Raw genomic sequence first — 18,915 nt, forward strand, 5'->3', positions numbered from 1 at the left:
TTTCTTAAAAGAGAACAAATTAGTGAGTAAATACTAGTAGGAGCTAATGTGTGCACTTAATGTGCATTTTGTGAGTACTTGACAAAACACATCAATAACCTTGAATTCCCACTATCCAGTATAAACATTCTTAGAAAGCTCAGTAGTTAAAATGTGGATTATTGACAAAATTATAATTGCCTTAAGAAATAATGGAAGATCTGATCTACTTAAAATAAAAGCGAAGTTATGTAGTCTATTTAAATTTTAACTTTATTGACACAGAGCTGGTGTTAAAAGACCTTACTCTGAACATCTAAGCGCTCCAAATAATGTGGAGGTAAAATCTTCATTGTTTACTTTCTTTTGAAAAACTTAGTGAAATTTTTTGGCTTGTGCACCAGAAACTCTTAAAATGGTAAAAATTGATTCGTTGACATTCTTTCCTACTAAGCAGAGAGAATGCCTCTGCGTGAAACCCTCTCTGGTTCTAGGTCTAAGCTCTTTACTTATGCATTATTTCTCACTAATTATGGCATGGGTATCTCTGGACTTCTCAGGCTGGTGTTTGCTTTTGGAACAATACCTTTTTGAAAACACCTCCACAGCAAAAAAAGTGAACCTGCTGCTTAAGGTGTCCTGATGAACCTTCTTTTTACTGTGGGCTCCAAATTAAAGCTATGTTTAGATGTTCAAAACCCTGGTTTGCCTCAAGCAGAAAGTTTAAAGACTTTTTTTTTTTTGGTCCAGGGAGATTGCATGTAAATGTGCTAAAATAATTCACTATCTATATTGTTATGCTGTTTATATTGCATATAGCTTCATGTTTATAAAATGCACATAAATTTGTTAAAATAAATGTTTTTAAAGTGTGCAATCAGATGTGGTAAGTTATTTAAAATTTAGTTTTGAATGCTAGGAATAAATGGATGTGAAAGAGACTTATATGAGACTTCTACAAATTTTCTAAAATAATTTCTTTTTAAACAGAGTTTAATCACTTTCATTTCTACTGTTTACGATCTTCACTAGGTATGCCTCAGAAATAGAAAATTTGATGATGGTTACATAATATATTTTTTGGAACATACAATCCACCTACTAATTCTAAACTGACTGTATTTTAGGAATGCATTGTATTCAATCCGCCTGGATAGCATTTGCAAATGATCTCATTAAAGAAGCCATTGCTTAATACATTTATGTGATCATTATGAAGAAATCTCTAACCATTTTAATTAATGGCTTCATTTTGCCCAGGCAGTACTTTCTGCCAAGGCGGTGAAAAAAATCTGAGCTAATCAGTATGAACTTGCAGCATTTCAGTAAATACTATCTCCTTACTGCTGTATGAACAAATAACTGAGACCAGCTTTTAAACATACCTCAATGTCCCTAGTGAAACGTTGGGAATGCTAATTCAGGACTACAGTATAAACCTATGGCATGCTGTTAAAGCAGCAGAAATATTCTGCTTTTTACAGCCTTAGTTGCTAGAACCTTTTTAAAGTGTTGTCTGATAAATTATTTATACACAGTCTCTGGGTTTTCTTCCTCCTGTGATGGTTTGCAAACGCAAACACTGATATTGGACATTGATGCCATTATGCAAGCTTGACTTTTCGAAAAACTGCACATACTGTTTTTTGGCCTGCTGGGCTGACAGTTGTGTGGTAATGAATGCAGTCAATATGTTCACGATCTGAAAGATTGTCTGTGTAACAGAGGTCTTATCTAACAGTGAGGTTTAATAAGCAGTGGTGCTTGTAAGCAAAGTTGAGAGTAGAATAAATTCCAGCTTCTTCATGGGGGCCCGGTGCTGAAAATGGAGCTCCAGCAGAAGCAAAAAAAAAAGTATCTATAAGAAATTCTGTAGTTTAACACTACTTGATTGCTTCTCATGCCTTGACTTTCATGCATCTATCACCCTTCTTCCATCTCATTTGAGACGGTTTATCTTTTTGCTTCATATCATTTAGCTATCATGTGTTCTGCAGATATTTCTGTTGCTATACTTGCTTCGCAATATCTTTAAGCTTATTCTGCAGTACTGTACTTTCATTAAAGTGCTTTCATTAAAGAAAGTAAGTTTTATCATTTTGCTACAAACAATGCTGACTGGATGCACCACAGAGAGATGTGATAGTCCTGGCCAACTTCACTTTTCCTCATCAGATATACCAGTTTGCTTATGGGATAACCATTAACATGATTTCTGTTGTCTCTGAGTATATAAATTCTGAATCTGCTGTCCATGACTGAACAGCTGTCTTTGGATGTTTCTGTTTGACACCACGACTCAGCTACTCAGAGCTCATCACAGATATTGGTAGTAGTGCTCTGTAATACTCTTGGTAGTGGGATGAGGCCATTTCTGTAACTTCCCTTATTCTATTTCTGGCGGTTCCAACATCTGAAATTGATCTTTACTAGAGAATATAAACTATCCTGATTTTTAGGATGATTATGTCTCCGCTTTCATGGACCATTTTAAAATGAATTATATAAATTGACTGCTTAAGATAAATTATTCTAATATCATGGCTGGCTGAACTAGGTACTGTGAGTTCCCTTTTCTACTAATGCAAGCAAAAATCTGTGACAATCACTTAGTATGTGATAACGAAGTATTAAAATGAAAAATTGCTTATCAAGTAAAGGTGGAAATTTATTTTTTCCTGGTCATTTAAAGGTGTTAAATTTGAGCAGGTTTTTTTGTCTTCTTAAACTTTTGGAAAACTATTTGGATGGGAAAACTGAGAGAAGTAGGAGACAAGACTGGGCATTGATTTTCTCTAACCTTTTTAGATGGGATGCCACTGAGCTGGTGGATTGGAAGAACCAATGAAACTCATACTTACTGGGGAGGTTCCTTGCCTGCTGTACAAAAATGTGCTTGTGGACTGGAGGGAAGCTGCATTGATTCCCAGCATTACTGCAACTGTGATGCGGACAGGGATGAATGGTGACTTTTTACTGTTCATTATTCATAATAACTTTTTTGTTAAAAGTAAATAAAGAAAATATACAGGCCTTAGCACATTTATAATACCAAGGCATTTGGAAATCTAAGTTGCCATACTGTCATCTGATTCTTTGCTATAGAACATAATTTTTCACGAAGTTATTGCTGGACATATTAAGTATTATTGCTAATTCTTTCACTGTAAATTTTGGGGAAGATTTAATTTTACAGATACTTTCTAGTCTTTAGTATATTGCATGTTATAAATTTAGACAATAGTTCTTTAGCCCAACTTCAGTTAGTTTTAGATTACTGAACATAATTAAAGTTAAAATAAAGCATTCTGTTAAAAAAGTTAATTCTTAGCATAATTTATAATTACACTTTAAGGTTTAGACTTTTTACATCCTTTTTTTTTTTCATCTACAACATAGATAAAGAAAATTAATACTCTTGCTATCAATGAAGCAAAGCAGTCATATGGAGTCCTATTCAAAGAGAATAAATGGATTTCTAGCATGTACATCTTCCACTTGTGCCTAAAATTCTCTGGTGTCATTTACAATAACTTTCAAATAAATAATATAATGAATGAGTTCTTGTTACAATGTCAGATCTGAACCTTACTTTTCATTTAGTAGGATCAGATGCAACTTTCTCAACAATAGCTCTAATGCAGCACAGGATTTGATAATGCGGAGGGACTTTTCAAATGAAAGCTCTTCTGTTAAAGAAACTTTTATGGTCTTAAAATTGTGAAGTTCATTTACCTAAATAAATAAAGTTCAGTGAGTACATTAATATATGCATTTTAAAAAAATGTATCAACATCTATTTTTTTTTGAAAGTGGGAAAATGTAAAGAAGATTAGGAACTTAGAAACAACTTGATGTATACAAAATCAAGCAATACATCATTTTTTTAAAGGAAGGTCCACCCTTCCTTTAAAGGAGTGACTACTGAGTTGGGTCGGAAAATGCTTGTTCCCTCAACATGAGCAGGGAATTCAACAGAAATGAAAGTACAAGAAAGAGTTAATCAAAGAACAATTCTTCACAAGCTTCAAAGATTTCTGGAGAAAAGAATTTCCTATTGCAGTAAAATTCGCAGAGTGATATCTGTGACATTTATTCCAAAAAAGAGATTAAAGAAACACATACATCACTAGGAATTTCCCTAATATTATGCTGTATGAAAATAAAAACAATATTAATTTCTTACAAAAAAATAAGGTGTTAAAAGATTAATGCATTTTGAGAAAAAAATTAGCACCATTTCTCAGACATGTAAAATGTTATTGCTCAGTTTTGTCATGCATTCAGTCCATGCTCACATATATACGTTAATTTTTAATGGCAATATATTTGTAAATACAGTAGATGCGAGGCTTATGTGCATGTCTTCACATGCACATCCACTTCCAGTATGTTGCTTAGATGTTCATGAGTGTATTAAATTCAAAGTACAATGACACGGGGTTTGTATTTCTGTTTGTATCCATTTTTGATACTCATCTTCCCAGTGACTCCAGTGTTACAGCAGTTATGTGTGCACTAATTTTGGTAATTGTGATTAATGTTGTATTTGGTTCCCTAGAGACAACTGTTTTGGATCAGTTTACTAGATACTGTTCAGTGGTGGAAAAAGTAGGCAGAAGCTCTGCTTGTTCGAGATACATTTTGAGCACAGGGAACACCATGGTTTTGAAGCACTGGTTTTGACAGTCTACTTTTATGGTGAAATCTATCTTATTTCATGCGTTGAACATAGATTTAAATCTAAACTCCTTATTTGAGTAGTCAAAAGCTTTAAGCCTATAGAACTCGACAACAGAATTTTATTTTTTTTTAAATCTGATACTAAAAATTTAAAAATTTGAAATCCTCTCCACAGAAGATCATTTATATTCAGTTTCCTTTTGTTTACAGCATCATTTTACTGAAGGAAACACTTCTGATGTTTTGAGGGATTTTCTTTTAGTTCTAAATTAGAAACCTGCAATATCTCACTTCATGAAAAATTAACATTTAAAAAACCTCATGTTTTGCATTCCTCAGTGAAGCAAAATAGTTTGCTAAAAACATGTCCATTTGTTTGCACTGTGCTCCAAAACAGATAAACAGAAATTGTATGCAGAAGAAGGATGATGATGATGATGGTGATGATGATGATGATGATGATGATGATGATGATGATGATGATGATGATGATAGGAAAGGAAGAGGGGAGAAAAAAGTCAATAATTTTATTCAGCATAAGGAGTTTCTGCTGTTTATTCTGAACTATTTGCTTTGCCCTTAAAGGGAGGATTCAACCATGAATGGACTAAATGGACAGATTAAATTTTCCAGAATAAACCTGAGTAACTGAGCATTTCCATGGATTTAGGGAAGGAAATTTTAGGGCCAAAACTGGTGCTTATGAAATTTAAAAATTCGTTTCTGGCACTAAGTCAACAAAGATTTTAAACAAGGAACTAAGACTAATATTACAAGTACTAGATGTGTGCTCAGAGTGCAAAGTTGCATATTTTCTTTTCTGCAAGTTTCATATTTGTAGCATGTACTGTTTTTCCTGTAGTCAGCATGACTTTATACTTTTCTATTTGATTTTTTTTTTTAACTTTTGTCAAGGTTGGCAAAAAAAAAAAGTTAGACTTACTTGAAAGTTATATTAAGGCATTAAATATTCCCTATTGATGACGGAGTAAATTACAGATACAGTATGTCCTCAGCAACATAAAACTCATTTTCAAATTTGACTTGAGCAAATTCATTGTCTTAGGCAGCTAGTGAGGTGCCCATTTATTCAAGAGGACTTTTCTCACAACCATAACAACCATGGTCACAACCATAAGACTACCTGCTTCCAATGAAATTCTTTTAGTCCTGTCAACTGAGCCCAGTGTCAACTCCAAAGCATACGTTTCTATGTACAGTTTTTTGTATCACACATACACAAACACATTATACACACATACATATTTAGGCAGCCTTTTTCAGTTTTTTTTGTTTTAATTTCTTTCCTTTTTCTCAGGAGTGTGTCAATGATAATGACATATTTATTGGAAACATTTAGGAGAACTGTGACTTTTATTTTACCTTTTCAGGACAAATGATACTGGCTTCCTCTCCTACAAGGACCATCTACCAGTAACTGAGATTGTGATCACAGATACTGACAGACCAAACTCAGAAGCTGCTTACAAACTGGGGCCTTTGCTTTGTCGTGGTGATAGTAAGTAACTAATAAAGAGTTTTGCTAAACAGTGATGCATTTTTTCTGCAGTACCTTTGAAATATTATTTGTTACAAATGTAAGATAGACTTCTCTAAAAACCTCATCCAGTTCTTCGTGGAATTAGAAAAAAAAACGCCACCATCGAGTGCAAACCATCGAAGTTGTAAAAATTTACTTTTCACTATATACGTCAATAGTGAGAACAAAAAGTGTTATAATAGTTTTCAAACAGATATTTTGGTTTACCCAACTGGAATTAACTTATGAATAAATCATTACATGAAGGGGAATTTGTAGCTGGTTACCATGTCTTGGGGACATACCATTCACTAGCTATGAATGCATCCATCACAAAGCATTACACATGTTATCTCCTCTGAATATTTATGCATCTAGGAAAACTACACTGTAGGGGAATAATTCAGTGTATGCAATATCTACATGTAAATTTTCTACATGTAAGAATTTAAATTTGGCAAATTTAATCATAATACTAGATTTACATTCTAAATACATATATGTAACAACCAGAATAATATGTTTGTGCAAAATGACACCTTATTGAAAATTTGTGATGATACTTCTCTTTTTAATAATTTCCCTTCTCAATGGAAAAGAGAACATGTTTGGCTTATGTTCGCTAGTAATGTATTACACAAAATTTTATGTCTGCTGCTGTTTGTAATCAAAAATTAGGAATTAGGAGAAGAAATGCTATAAAAAACCCCAAAGAACTCAGCTGAAGAATTGCGTGGGCCATATTTGATAAACAGTTGAGTAAGTTAATACAGTATTCAGATAGGTTGATTTTCTTAAATCACATTACCTTATGAATTTTCATGAACTTAACTGTTATCTATACTAATTATTATATTTAAATATAATAGATACAGTATTTAGAAATATTTTTATTCTTTATGTGATTTTCTGCATTCATCATATGGTGTCATGTTTGGTTTTCAAATTTCTTCAGTTTTATGAGTAAGAGAAATACCAGTAGTGTACTATTTTCTACTTTTAAGCACCCTCAGTAAAGCACGTTGATAAAAACATATAAATTAGTATGTATTTATTTTTGTGTCATCTCTGTCTTGTCAGAGTAATTATGCCTGGAAAATTTGTTAACAGATGTGTGTTTCAGCACTGCATTCTAATTTTCTTATGAAAATTCATAAGACTTAAAAAATCCCATGGGGTTCTTTCACTTTGCTAGTCTGACATCTGATTGTGAGCTGATCATTTGTCCTACATATCATAATACTATGATATAGTATTATGGTATTAATTCAGAGTGATAGGACCTACTGAGGTGTCCTGCTTATAGCAGGATTAGCCATGTGTTGAGATCACTGGTCTCTCAGTGCTTTGTCAAACTGGTGTTTGAAGCACCCTAGGATGGAGCCTGCACTGCTTCTCTGGGCAGCTTCTACCTCTGTTTGGCTGTCCTCAGTGAGAATTTCTTTTTGCTTTCATTCAGCCTGAAACTCTGTGCTTTCACCATAACCACTGTCTTTGATATTCACCCCTTACACCAATGCAAAGACTCTGTATCAGTCTCTTTGATGATTTCCCCTTAGGTTTTGGAGTCTGCTGTCAGGTTCCTCAGAAAACCTTTTCCTTCCCCTGGCTGGAGCAGCCCAGCTCCTCCTGCCTGAAGGGCAGGACAAGTGCTCCAGACCTGAACATTCCGGTGGCCTCCACAATGCTTGATGCTGTTTATTAATGTTTTCCTTTGCTAGAGGAAAGGAAATTGGAAACCCAGTGTAGGTGTTCTCTTACAAATGTCAAATAGAGAGGGGTAACCACCTCCCTCAGTTGGCTGGCCATGCTCACTCAGCCTGTGGTGCAGCAGACCTCCACTGTGGCCACAGACCATGAAGCCAGTGACAAAGAGAGCAGTGAAACAGAAACACTTACAGCTTGTGTAGTTCTAATTACTGTGGGGAAGAATTTGAATTCCACTACTCACCAAGTTCCCAAATATTATTAATTACATAACCTGACCTCAGACGTGACAGATCTTAAAACATGGAAGTCAACTAGCTTCCTTGGAGTAATCTCTAAAACATACAGAGAATTTTGACACCCATTGACCTCCCTGAGTTCATTTGATGTTTGCTTAGTCTGGGTGATTGAATTGCTGCAATATTTTACACTGATGATGAATGATCACAGTATTTCTAGACAAGCTGTGATAGAGGATTCTACAATATCATGACAAAAAGCACAAGAACTCAGTCTGAATGTCAGAGAAATATTCTTGTAATGTCATACAACTTTATAGCATTTGACTTCAAAAAGAAGCAATTTTGAAATGAAACAAGCTCAGTGAAAAGATTTCAGAATATAACCGTTCATGGTCATAATACAACAAAAACCTTGGAATAAGAACATTGATTTAGATTGTTCAATAATGCAATTTTTCTCAGCCATTTACATCATAAAGACAGTATGAGAAGACATGTATTTAAGGAGGTAAGAACTAAAATTTGAGAAAACAAAACAATTTTTGAAGGAAAATAATTGTGTCATAGATTTTGACATAAACCCAAAGTGTTAAAAAACCCAGAAATTTTATGAGTGTATATAATAAACTATCTCAATACAAGTTACTATATAATTTTGGCATGTTATATGTATATTTAATATTTTTATGATGTATATGATGTGTCACCTATATTAGGAAATTGTCATATAAATATTTTATAGCATGATATATAATGAGGTCCAGGGAAGGGCAGTAAGGCCGATGAAGGGCCTAGAGGGTAAGTCCCATGAGGAAAGGATGAGGAAGCTGGGGATGTTTAGCCTAGAGAAAAGGAGGCTCAGGAGAGACCTTATCACTCCCTGCAGCCACCTGAAAGGAGGATGTAGCCAGTGAGGATTGGCCTCTTCTCCCCGGCAGCCAGTGGCAGGTGAAGAGGACACGGTATCAAGCTGCACCCGGGGACGTTCAGGTTGTACATCAGGGGAGTTTTTTCATAGAAGGGGTTATTAAGCATTGGAGTGGGTTGCTCAAGGAGGCTGTGGAGTCATCATCCCTGGAGGTGTTTAAGGGAGGACTGGACAGGGCACTCAGTGCTGTGGTCTAGTTGGCAAGGTGGTGACCACTCAACAGTTGGACTCAATATTCTCAGGAGTCTTTTGCAATGTAAGTGATCTATCCTACACAGGAAATTATACATATATATATTTATATGTATATGCAATATATAAATATATATATATTATGGGCATATATATATATAATACATAGACTTTATTGAAATATAATAATATAATTCCTCATACATAATATGTGCTGTAATAAATACTGAGTACAGGACATAGCAGATTTTTTTCTACTCATTGTGTATCAGCAGTGGAATTTATAATGAACATTTTCTTTGATATTCAGTTTTATGGTTAATGTAAATAGCTATGACTTGCAGTAATTTCTGAGTTCTGCATATTAATTTTCACAGTAGACAAAATTGATGAAGTTTAAACTCTCTTGCCAGGCCACTGCTTCTAGCATCAATTTGAAGCTGCAGAAGGAAGGAAATCTGCTGTTAAAACTTTTTTCCTAACCTGAGGTTGCTGACACCCATGAGGGTGTAATTAATGTACATAATGTATTTAAAAGAATGTAATTAAATATACATTTAATGACATTTACCTTTGCGTAGATGAAGAATGCAGAAAAATGTCTAGTGGCAAATACCCATTTTTCAGAAGTGCTGTCAAACAAGGCAGAATAGATATTCCTGGACTCACAGTGCCATTTGAATACTCTTCATAGAGATCATTGATATTTTTACTTCTGTCACTCTCCAGAATTAAATTATACAATTGTATTTCACAGGGGATATCTTTTATTAAATTGGTTTCTGTTCTATCTGACAGACATTAGTTTTTTAGGATAACTGACTAGCATACCGTGTAGAAACATGGAGGAGAAGGTTTACTGGTATTTATAATACCTTCAGTACTTCATTAAATTACTTGAATCTAAACAATCAGAAATTCTTATTCCATCAATAATCTATTCCTTGTGGGACAGTTACTTGGGAGGAAAAGAAAATGTTAATTCCTACAGCAAAATAAAAGTAGAACCATGAATAATTGGTTGAATTGAATTGCCATAAACCATGCACTCCACTGACTTAAGTTTCCAAGTTAGATTTACTTATTTGGGTGCTTCTGAAAACTCATGTATCAAATACAGTCCAGCAGAAGGTGGCTCTTTATTGTTTTAGTTAACATTCCATTTCAGTACTTGGCTTCTTTATTTTAGGCTTTAAGGATTGATCTCTTCAACGAAGTATGTTGCTTATAAGAAAATCAAACCAATTGGTCAGAGCAAGGCAGGAAAGGGTAGCCTTCGGTAAGGAAAAAACCCCAAAATAAAATAAATACAACATAGTTTATTTTATAAAAGTTTTTAAAAATTACATTCAGGTGTTATGTATTTTTTTCAGCATTTTTATAAAGTTACCTTACTATAAGATGCCAAGATAGGACTCACACTTTTCTATCACCTTCAAAATGAGGTACTGATTTATTACTGATTCATTTCTATAATCCCTTTTCTGCTCTACAATATGTTTAATAAATTGTATGGTATGACAGCTGGCATCAGATTGAAAAATGTATCTAACTATAGTGAAAGTTATGATTAACACTAACTAAGAAGAGTAACAGGAAAGATTTTGAAGTATATGAGAATGAACAATGTTTTTGGTACATTAACAGATATAAATTTTATGGTCTTCATGAAAAAAGAAAGTTATCTTCATTTTTTTTTGTCATTATTGAAGTAAAAGCTAGATGTTAAATAAATTCCAATAGAGTCAGTTAGTGGGAGTAGATTAAAAATACCCACCCTTCTATGTTGGGTGGTTTTTGTTCTTGTTCTTTTTATTACAAGGGCTGAGTAGACATATTCTCATTTATTACTATGAATATCCAGTAAGTGTTAGGACATAAAAATAAATCCAAAATACTGAAATATGGCTAATGTGCCAAAATTATGTATATTAAATGGGTGATTATAATCTGTCAGCATAAAACTAATTCTTGGGCCAAAAATAAAATTATTGATTTAGATCCTTATAAAAAATAATATAAATGCATATTTATAGATAATATAATGCATTGTAAAGATTATATACCATTCAGCAGGAATTTACATTAATAAAGATAAGGGTAATACTGGTGAGGACACCAATAGAATTTAATAAGGTATTTGATGGAGTCTTGTTTACTTGGCTGAATAAAAAAAAAGTAAATTCAACTGCAGAGTGACAGAGCAAGCATGTAAATGCAAGCAGATAATCCATTCAATGTGAGTTCTCTGTTTGACATTTAAATAAAAAAAGAAATATTGTCAGCTTTGGATGTAACAGAGACTAACTGTATCAACCACTTGCAATACCTTCATTAAAGCAGTGCAGTAAATTTCTAATTTGGCAAAAAAAAGCCTGTTTCATCTCTCTTCAGTACCCTGAGAAATCAGGACATGTCTTTCACTTTCAATAGCAGAAGTATTTGTAAACCGCGTGTTCAACTCTTCCCCTTTATTTGGTTTATATCAATTGTTATTAATTCATGTTTGTCCTAACCTCAGTCTAATCAACATTGTTTTAGTCCTCTTTGCAGCTTCCTGCATAATCAAGAGGTTTAATACAAGTCTGTGATTACACTTTTACATATATGAAGAGAATGTAAGGTTAAAGGATAGTATTTAAGAAGTTGAGGTTCATTTTTTAGTGAAAGCATTTAAATCCCTTGTTTGAATTTGGGTATAATCTAAGGTGATATGTTAAACTTAAAAAGAGTTTCACAGAGGAAGAAATTCCAAATGATATTCTTGAAAGCAGGAGATAAAATCAGGAATGTATTTAATGTTTGGGATTTGAAGCTACACTGTATGTGAATACATACATATGCACAAACTGACAGTAAAAGCATTTGTGAATTTTCCATAAATTGACATTTTTAATGCAATCAATTGAATATTTTTCCTAGACTAAATTCTCTTTTTCAGACAAGACTGATTCAGGGAATTTATATAGTCTGTGTTATATCAGACATTGAACTAGTCCCTTCTGGACTTTTATCTGTGGAACGTAGAGTTAAAAAAAAAAATCCCAAAGTACAAAATGTACAACATAAGATCTTTATTTTCTTTGCCTCAATACTCAGTGTCCCTGCTGACAGAATGAAGATGCAGCCATTAGAGATATGACAAGGAATTGACACAAATGATGAACAGATTTCAGTTTTGAGTAGGAAGTTGAAGAGCTCTATGAATTGCAATTGCACAATTGTTTTGAGAAGGCTAATTTATCTGTCTTATTATTATTGTCCCTTTTTTTTTGTTTTACAGTGTCACGTTGGTAAGGCTAGTTGATATATGCCAAAAACATATGTATATTTTTCAATAAAAATAACTTCATGTATAATTTATATTAGGATCTTCCTTCTTTTTACTCATAGGAAGACTCCAGTCTTACAGCTTAGATAAAATGCTAAATAATATTGATTTTCTAACAAAATGGTGTTTGGCAGTTCCAGAAAACTAAATGGGAGACTGTGAGCCAGATGCTGTAAAGTTAAGAAATTCTTTTCCCACCCTGATTTACAACAATATAAGATACTTTGTAATATACTTTTCCTAAGCCTGTATTTAAGCTGCTTGATCGATAGAGCATCTTTACATTAATAAATTACACAGTTCTCAGAGCTGAGAAAAAGAATGGTTAGACAAGAAAAAGCACTAAACTAAGAGAGAAAAAAATAAAACTTCCTATCCCTCCCCCAAGGACTCCATTTTGATTTACAAGTATCATTCAAATGCTTCTGTGAAACTAATTGTATCATTACTTTACTGGACTGTTACTGCTCCTATTGCCTCTTTGCTAATTGCTGGCAATGTTGTACCAATTTTGTATAAATTACAGTATTAAACTTCCTATTGTGTTGGAATTACTGGTATCAGCCAGCCCATTATTTTTAAGTAGCTGTGATACACAGCTGTTAGTCACAACAGTTGTGAAGTTTGCTCTGTGGGAGCCATGACCTGACACAGTTGAGGAGCATGGGCTTAAAATTGATGCCAATATGTAAGGCTGCTGCTTTTGTCTGGTGGCAAAACTTTTCACAGGTTGGCAACCTCAAGAAGCCCATAAGGCAGCACAGGAGAGTGAGGTGCAAAGCTACATGTTCCCCTCCCAGCCCGAGCCATCTGTTCACAGCTGCCTTACCATGCAAATGTTATCCCGATGGCTGCTTTAACTTGTGATAGCTGGCAGTACTCCCGGGTGTCAAAAGTCATAATGAGCAATCGCCAGAATATGTGTGAAAATCCTCCCATGCTGCTTTTCTAGGGTTTTCTACGTTTGGGTTCCAAACTCTTCCAAAAATGGTAAAAACTCTGCTGGAATGAGGGAATGGACTTTAATTGTACTTCTCTGGCTGTGGATTAGGCCTCCATATAAACTGCATAATAAGGTTTGCTTTTGCAGGGAAGAAAGAAATTTTCAAATATTTTTTTTTATTTCCCCTTCCCATCCTAAAAGCACTACATGGCTGGAGCAAGAATTATAGTACTACATGACTATAAGAGTGAGATCACAACATTATCAGGAAAATATTCAATAGGCTTGATCAATTAGATAAGAAAATATTAAATGTATCATTTTGTTTAGGAAGCAATATAGTTTAATAAAGAAATACTGATATATCTGTAATGATTCAGGTATATTAACCAGGTACTTCTAGTTGAACACCATAAATGAAGATTTTTGTCCTTATTAGAAGAAGGTGATATTAGAGATTTTACTTCAGCATTTTAAAAATCAATAACAAAACCTCGCAAATCATGATTGGATGCTTACTAAAAATAAATAAAACCAGGAAAATATCTATGCTGATTTATTAAATTTTCCAATTTACTTCCTTGATTTCTTCTACAGTAATTGCAAGGATATTTGTCATGCATTCTTTGAGATATCTGGTAAATTTCGCTGGACTGCAACAGTAACAAGTCTCTTTTTCTTGTTATGTAAAATATATATTTAATAAGTCTCATAGTTATTGCTTGTACTAACTAGTCCTAGAATTGTAAAGGTTAAATATAAGTAAATCTATAATAAAAGGTCTTAGCTGTTAGCTTTGCACCGCCTGCATGTTCACCACTGAACCACGTCCTCAAGTGCCATATCCACAAGTTTTTCAAACACTTTCATGCATTATGACTCCACTCTGGGAAGTCTGTTACAATGCTTTACAACCCTTTCAGTGAAAAGAATATTTGTAATATTTAATCTAAACCTGAGGCCATTTCCTCTCATCCTGTCACTTGTAACCTGTGAGAAGACAATGGGCCCTGCCTCACTACGCCCTCCTTTCAGGCGGTTGCAGAGAACACGGTCCCCACGAGCCTCCTTTTCTCCAGGCTAAACAGCTCCCTCAGCCATACTACTTTAATGTAGGTAACGTACTTCATTCATAGCTGCTGTGTTTGCTTACTTCACGAAAGGATACGTCAGGCCATAACCGGACTCCACAGCTGAGATGAAATTAATTTTGTTTCCTAATAATTGTTTTTTTGTTGCCTGAGCTAAGCACCTTATTCTTGGTGAAACATTATTCTACATTCCCAATAATGCATACCTTTTTGTGTTATGAGCTAATGCGGAAGCTTCTGTGGATGTGAGACCCTCTGAACACTGCAACCCATTCTTAGACCTGGGAATTTTCTTTTGTTTATCAGTTATAAAACTTACACTAAAAATGTTAGATAACACTGTATCTATCATCCTTTCATTGTCTTAACCAGGAACATTTTGGAATTCAGCTTCCTTCAACACAGAGACATCCTACCTGCATTTCCCCACCTTCCATGGAGAATTCAGTGCAGATGTCTCATTTTTCTTTAAAACTACTGCATCCTCAGGAGTGTTTTTAGAGAACCTGGGAATTCAAGACTTCATAAGGATAGAGTTGCAGTGTAAGTAACGTGATTGATGGTTTTGTTGTTGTTGTTGTTATTATAAAAATTGGATTTCATTTAATTTAAAGGAGGAGTATTTAAAAACTCTTCTCTACCTTTTTTACTTCTACTGCTACTACCAAATCTTTATTATTATTGGAAAAAATTACCACACTGAGACCAAACAAGCATCCATTTGAAGAAATTTTCTGCCCCGGGGATTTCTTAATCTAAGAGCACAGCAATTAGCCTCTCACTGCTAAGACTGTTTCTATTTCTTGTGTTCAGTGCATCTCTACCACCAAATTCTCTTCCTCCCAATTTTAAGACCAGGCATTATATGTGGCTGCTGGAAGAATCACTCAATTGCCGTGTGAGACTCAGACTTCTTGTGCCACAGTATCTTAAGTCACACATTCTCATCTTTTTTCTTTCTGTTTTTTTTTCTTCAATTTTTTTTTTAATTTATGCAGACACAAATCCTTAGACTTAAAAGCAGCAATAAATTTTTTTTGCATAACAGAGAATTAAATATCCCACTAAATCTGACATAAGGTGACCAACGTAAAATGAAACCTTTATCTTAGTTGATCCAATGTATTATTCTTATATTGCTCATTATTGAAAAGGAGAGTATTTGAAAGGATAAAGCATTTTTTCATTAGTCTTTTGAATTAATTTGAAGTGTCACATTAATTGAAAAGTCTTATTCTTGCCTGGTGACTCTGAGAGTTCTCTAAAATTGTTCTATTAGAACAATTTTTACCTTGAGATTAGACAGTTCCTCATTTTTTTCCAAATGGATTTTCTTATCAGCCTCCCATATTTTCTGGAGAAGAGTACAAATATATATATATATATGTTGTTTTGCAAAATATTGCTATAGAAACATTAACTAAAAATTTAAAATAAAATATTCTGCTTTCTTGGCTTTTTTTTTTTTTGTCCATGTTAACATCTTATGTTAATGAAACAAACAGGGAAACACCTTTTATATTAGTTTAATTATAGATTATTGGTTTGTGTTTAATGAAATTGTGTTTCATCATCTCATACTATAGTGCTGTACTTGAAAACTACCCTGTTGTCAACACTTTTTGCCAGGTTTTTTTTGGCAGTGTGAACTGCCTTCTGTTAAATCTCTGTGAACAGTTTAAAGGTAAACTCAGTGTCATGCAATACAGAAAATGTACTGGATCAGCACTTCAGTGGAGGCTCTCTGAAGCACTGATGATGGTCTTGTCTGATAAATTATTTTCCATTTTCAAAATAAACAGTTAAATCATGGAAGCATTAGAGGAATGGTTCTGAGAATTGAATTTATTCAGACATTTGTTAGAAGACTGTAAGTTTTTCTTCAGAATAATAATATGAAGACAGACTCATGTCACTTGTCCCATTCATTCATAAGCATAAAAACCACTGCATACTTATGGGTTTAAATGACTTTATATGAATAGGGAGGTGTGAGAGAAAGCAAAAGGCTGAATGAGTCTATAATTTCAGCATCTAAAAAAGCAAAGTTTTCTCATTTTTGTATGGAATATAGAGATATTTCTTCATCTCCATAAACACCCTAATTTGTTGAGTAGACAGACCCACTCTTTTTTGTATGTCATATCTAAATCAAGTGGAGGATTGTTTGTAGTGGACCCAGAATTGTCTGCTTTTATTGTGGAAAATATCAGTCAGAGGTGAGCAATATATATTTCCATCAAGAGTATTTTTCTCAAAAAAAAATTTAACTTGAGTGTTTCATATGGTATAAGATGACTTATATTTCATCATCTTATAAGTCCACATCCTTTATAAAAAATGTGAATGTAAATTACCAACCTACACTTGTGTACTACCAATAGTTTCAAATAAATTAATATTTTTTATTTGTGTAATAATAAATAACAATAAGGTAGATGTCAGATGTTGCTCTTTAGGATGATGATGTGAGAAAGTGTTTAAAACTTTATCATATCATTAACATTTGACATTCAGTGCTTAGGAAAACTTATTTTTTGTTATATATTGATTGTTTCCAAACTTTATATCTAATTATTTTATTTATGGGGAGTGTTCTTTAGACATTGAAGTCTAGCTTCAAACAAAAAAGTCAGATCCAAAAATATAATACGAAATGTGAGACTTAGAGCTATTTTGCTGATTTTATGAAGTTATAGACACTGTAGTGCATCTGTGTACACATTCTAGAACACTATTGCAAAAATGGTGCATTGCATCCTAACTGTATTTTAAAAGAGAGGGTAAATAAAAGAAGATACTTGTCTCAAAGAAGACATTTAATCCCTTATTTTTGTTTTGCAATAAGTTATAACTGCATGTTGAACTTCTTCCTGATTACTGATTTACTGCAGAAATACTGGTTGACAGCTACAAAGCTGATTCAGCACTGAAGGGTACACTCTGCTAAACAGGACCAAAGGTTACGTTCTCTAGCCAAAGGTCTGGTTATTTTATATTAAATGCTCACTGAAGGTTTATTTCCAAAGAGTTAAATAGAAATTTAAAGTAGGGTTGGAAACAGAATGGTGTATTGATTTGGCTGGGCTTCTGCAATTGCTTTGGAAGTAGTTCAGAACAGTGCAATATGCAACTACTGGTGGCCTTTGCCCAAATTTGCGACTTACTGTCCAGGATGAGTGCAGTTCAACTTCCTCCTTTATGGAAGATGCTGGATTTTGCATTCTGTAGCATATTAGCTGGTAATCACTTTCTGCTTCTGCACATGATGCTTACACTCAATACTCTGGATGGTTCTCTGTAGCTGTGCTTTCTGTTAGTTGTTCTAGCCGCAGCTAGCCACTGACCACTCTCCATGACTGCCATCAACTTCCACTCCCCTTTGCCAGTCTGTAGTTGTGCTCTGCCTGTGTTTGAATGCATTAGGGTTACAAGAGTTCTTGCAATGCTTGGATAGTTTTTAAGTGAGACCAGTGTATGTAGGACCCAAAAAATACTTTTGTGCCAGAAGTCCAGGGTGCATTATCTTCTGCTACCTAGGATGCATTCTCTTCTGCTACCTAAGAAACGACCAAAGTGCTCTGTGCGTATGTCCTTTGTTGCAAGATAATATATTTTAGAATCCAGTATCATCCTTCCACGTTCCATGGCATATTCTCCTGGTGGTTCTTATAAAACCAAGTTTTCTTTCAAATTTGCAGTATTGTTCTTATAATATTATAGAATGTTAAGTGATGATATCTTTCACTTTTTCTGATGTATTCTGGTTAGTCTTCAGACACTACAATGGATGACCATGAACCCATTCTTGTTACTGCAGCCTTCATATGTGGAACTTCAGGGATTTGCTTCCTTTTTTCGAGATTGTATGAATTTTTTAGTGGTACTAACATAACTCACTATTTCAAAATCTTTGTTGTGCACTTTCTTGCCTTTAAAATTTAAACAGTGACTTTATTTATCAGATCTGTCATTCTGATACGCTATTCAATAGGCCCATTCAGTGAGTTCAAAGCAGAACTTGTGTTTTCAAGCTTAACTCCAATAGTATCCAGAAGATTACAAAGACCTCTCTGCAGAAGGTAACAGTCAGTAGAAATTCTTTTCAGCCAGTCACATGGATTTTCTGTGGCTTTTGTTCTCCTGCTGTGTGGTTGTGGTTGTTTTTGGTTGGGTTTTATTTTTATCCCTCTATAAGAGAGAGTGAATTCTCAGCTTTTTCCAAAGAAAAGAAATTTTTCCTAAAGCTAATTTATTTTACTGAGGAACTGTGTTTAGA

General features: G+C 34.0%; 1 protein-coding gene across 2 annotated transcripts in view; it reads left to right on the forward strand.

The window, feature by feature from the left end:
• The window catches only part of CNTNAP4 (contactin associated protein family member 4), a 203,242-nt gene that overhangs the window by 165,868 nt on the left and 18,459 nt on the right, over window positions 1-18,915 (forward strand). For both annotated transcript variants that reach the window (XM_058823339.1, XM_058823340.1), the window contains 3 exons: window positions 2,788-2,944; window positions 6,054-6,181; window positions 15,009-15,179. In XM_058823339.1, the coding sequence (XP_058679322.1) occupies window positions 2,788-2,944; window positions 6,054-6,181; window positions 15,009-15,179 (456 nt within the window). The remainder of the gene's footprint in view (window positions 1-2,787; window positions 2,945-6,053; window positions 6,182-15,008; window positions 15,180-18,915) is intronic.

This window comes from Ammospiza caudacuta, chromosome Z (genome assembly GCF_027887145.1).
Source record: "Ammospiza caudacuta isolate bAmmCau1 chromosome Z, bAmmCau1.pri, whole genome shotgun sequence".
In the NCBI taxonomy this organism is placed as follows: Eukaryota; Metazoa; Chordata; class Aves; order Passeriformes; family Passerellidae; genus Ammospiza; species Ammospiza caudacuta.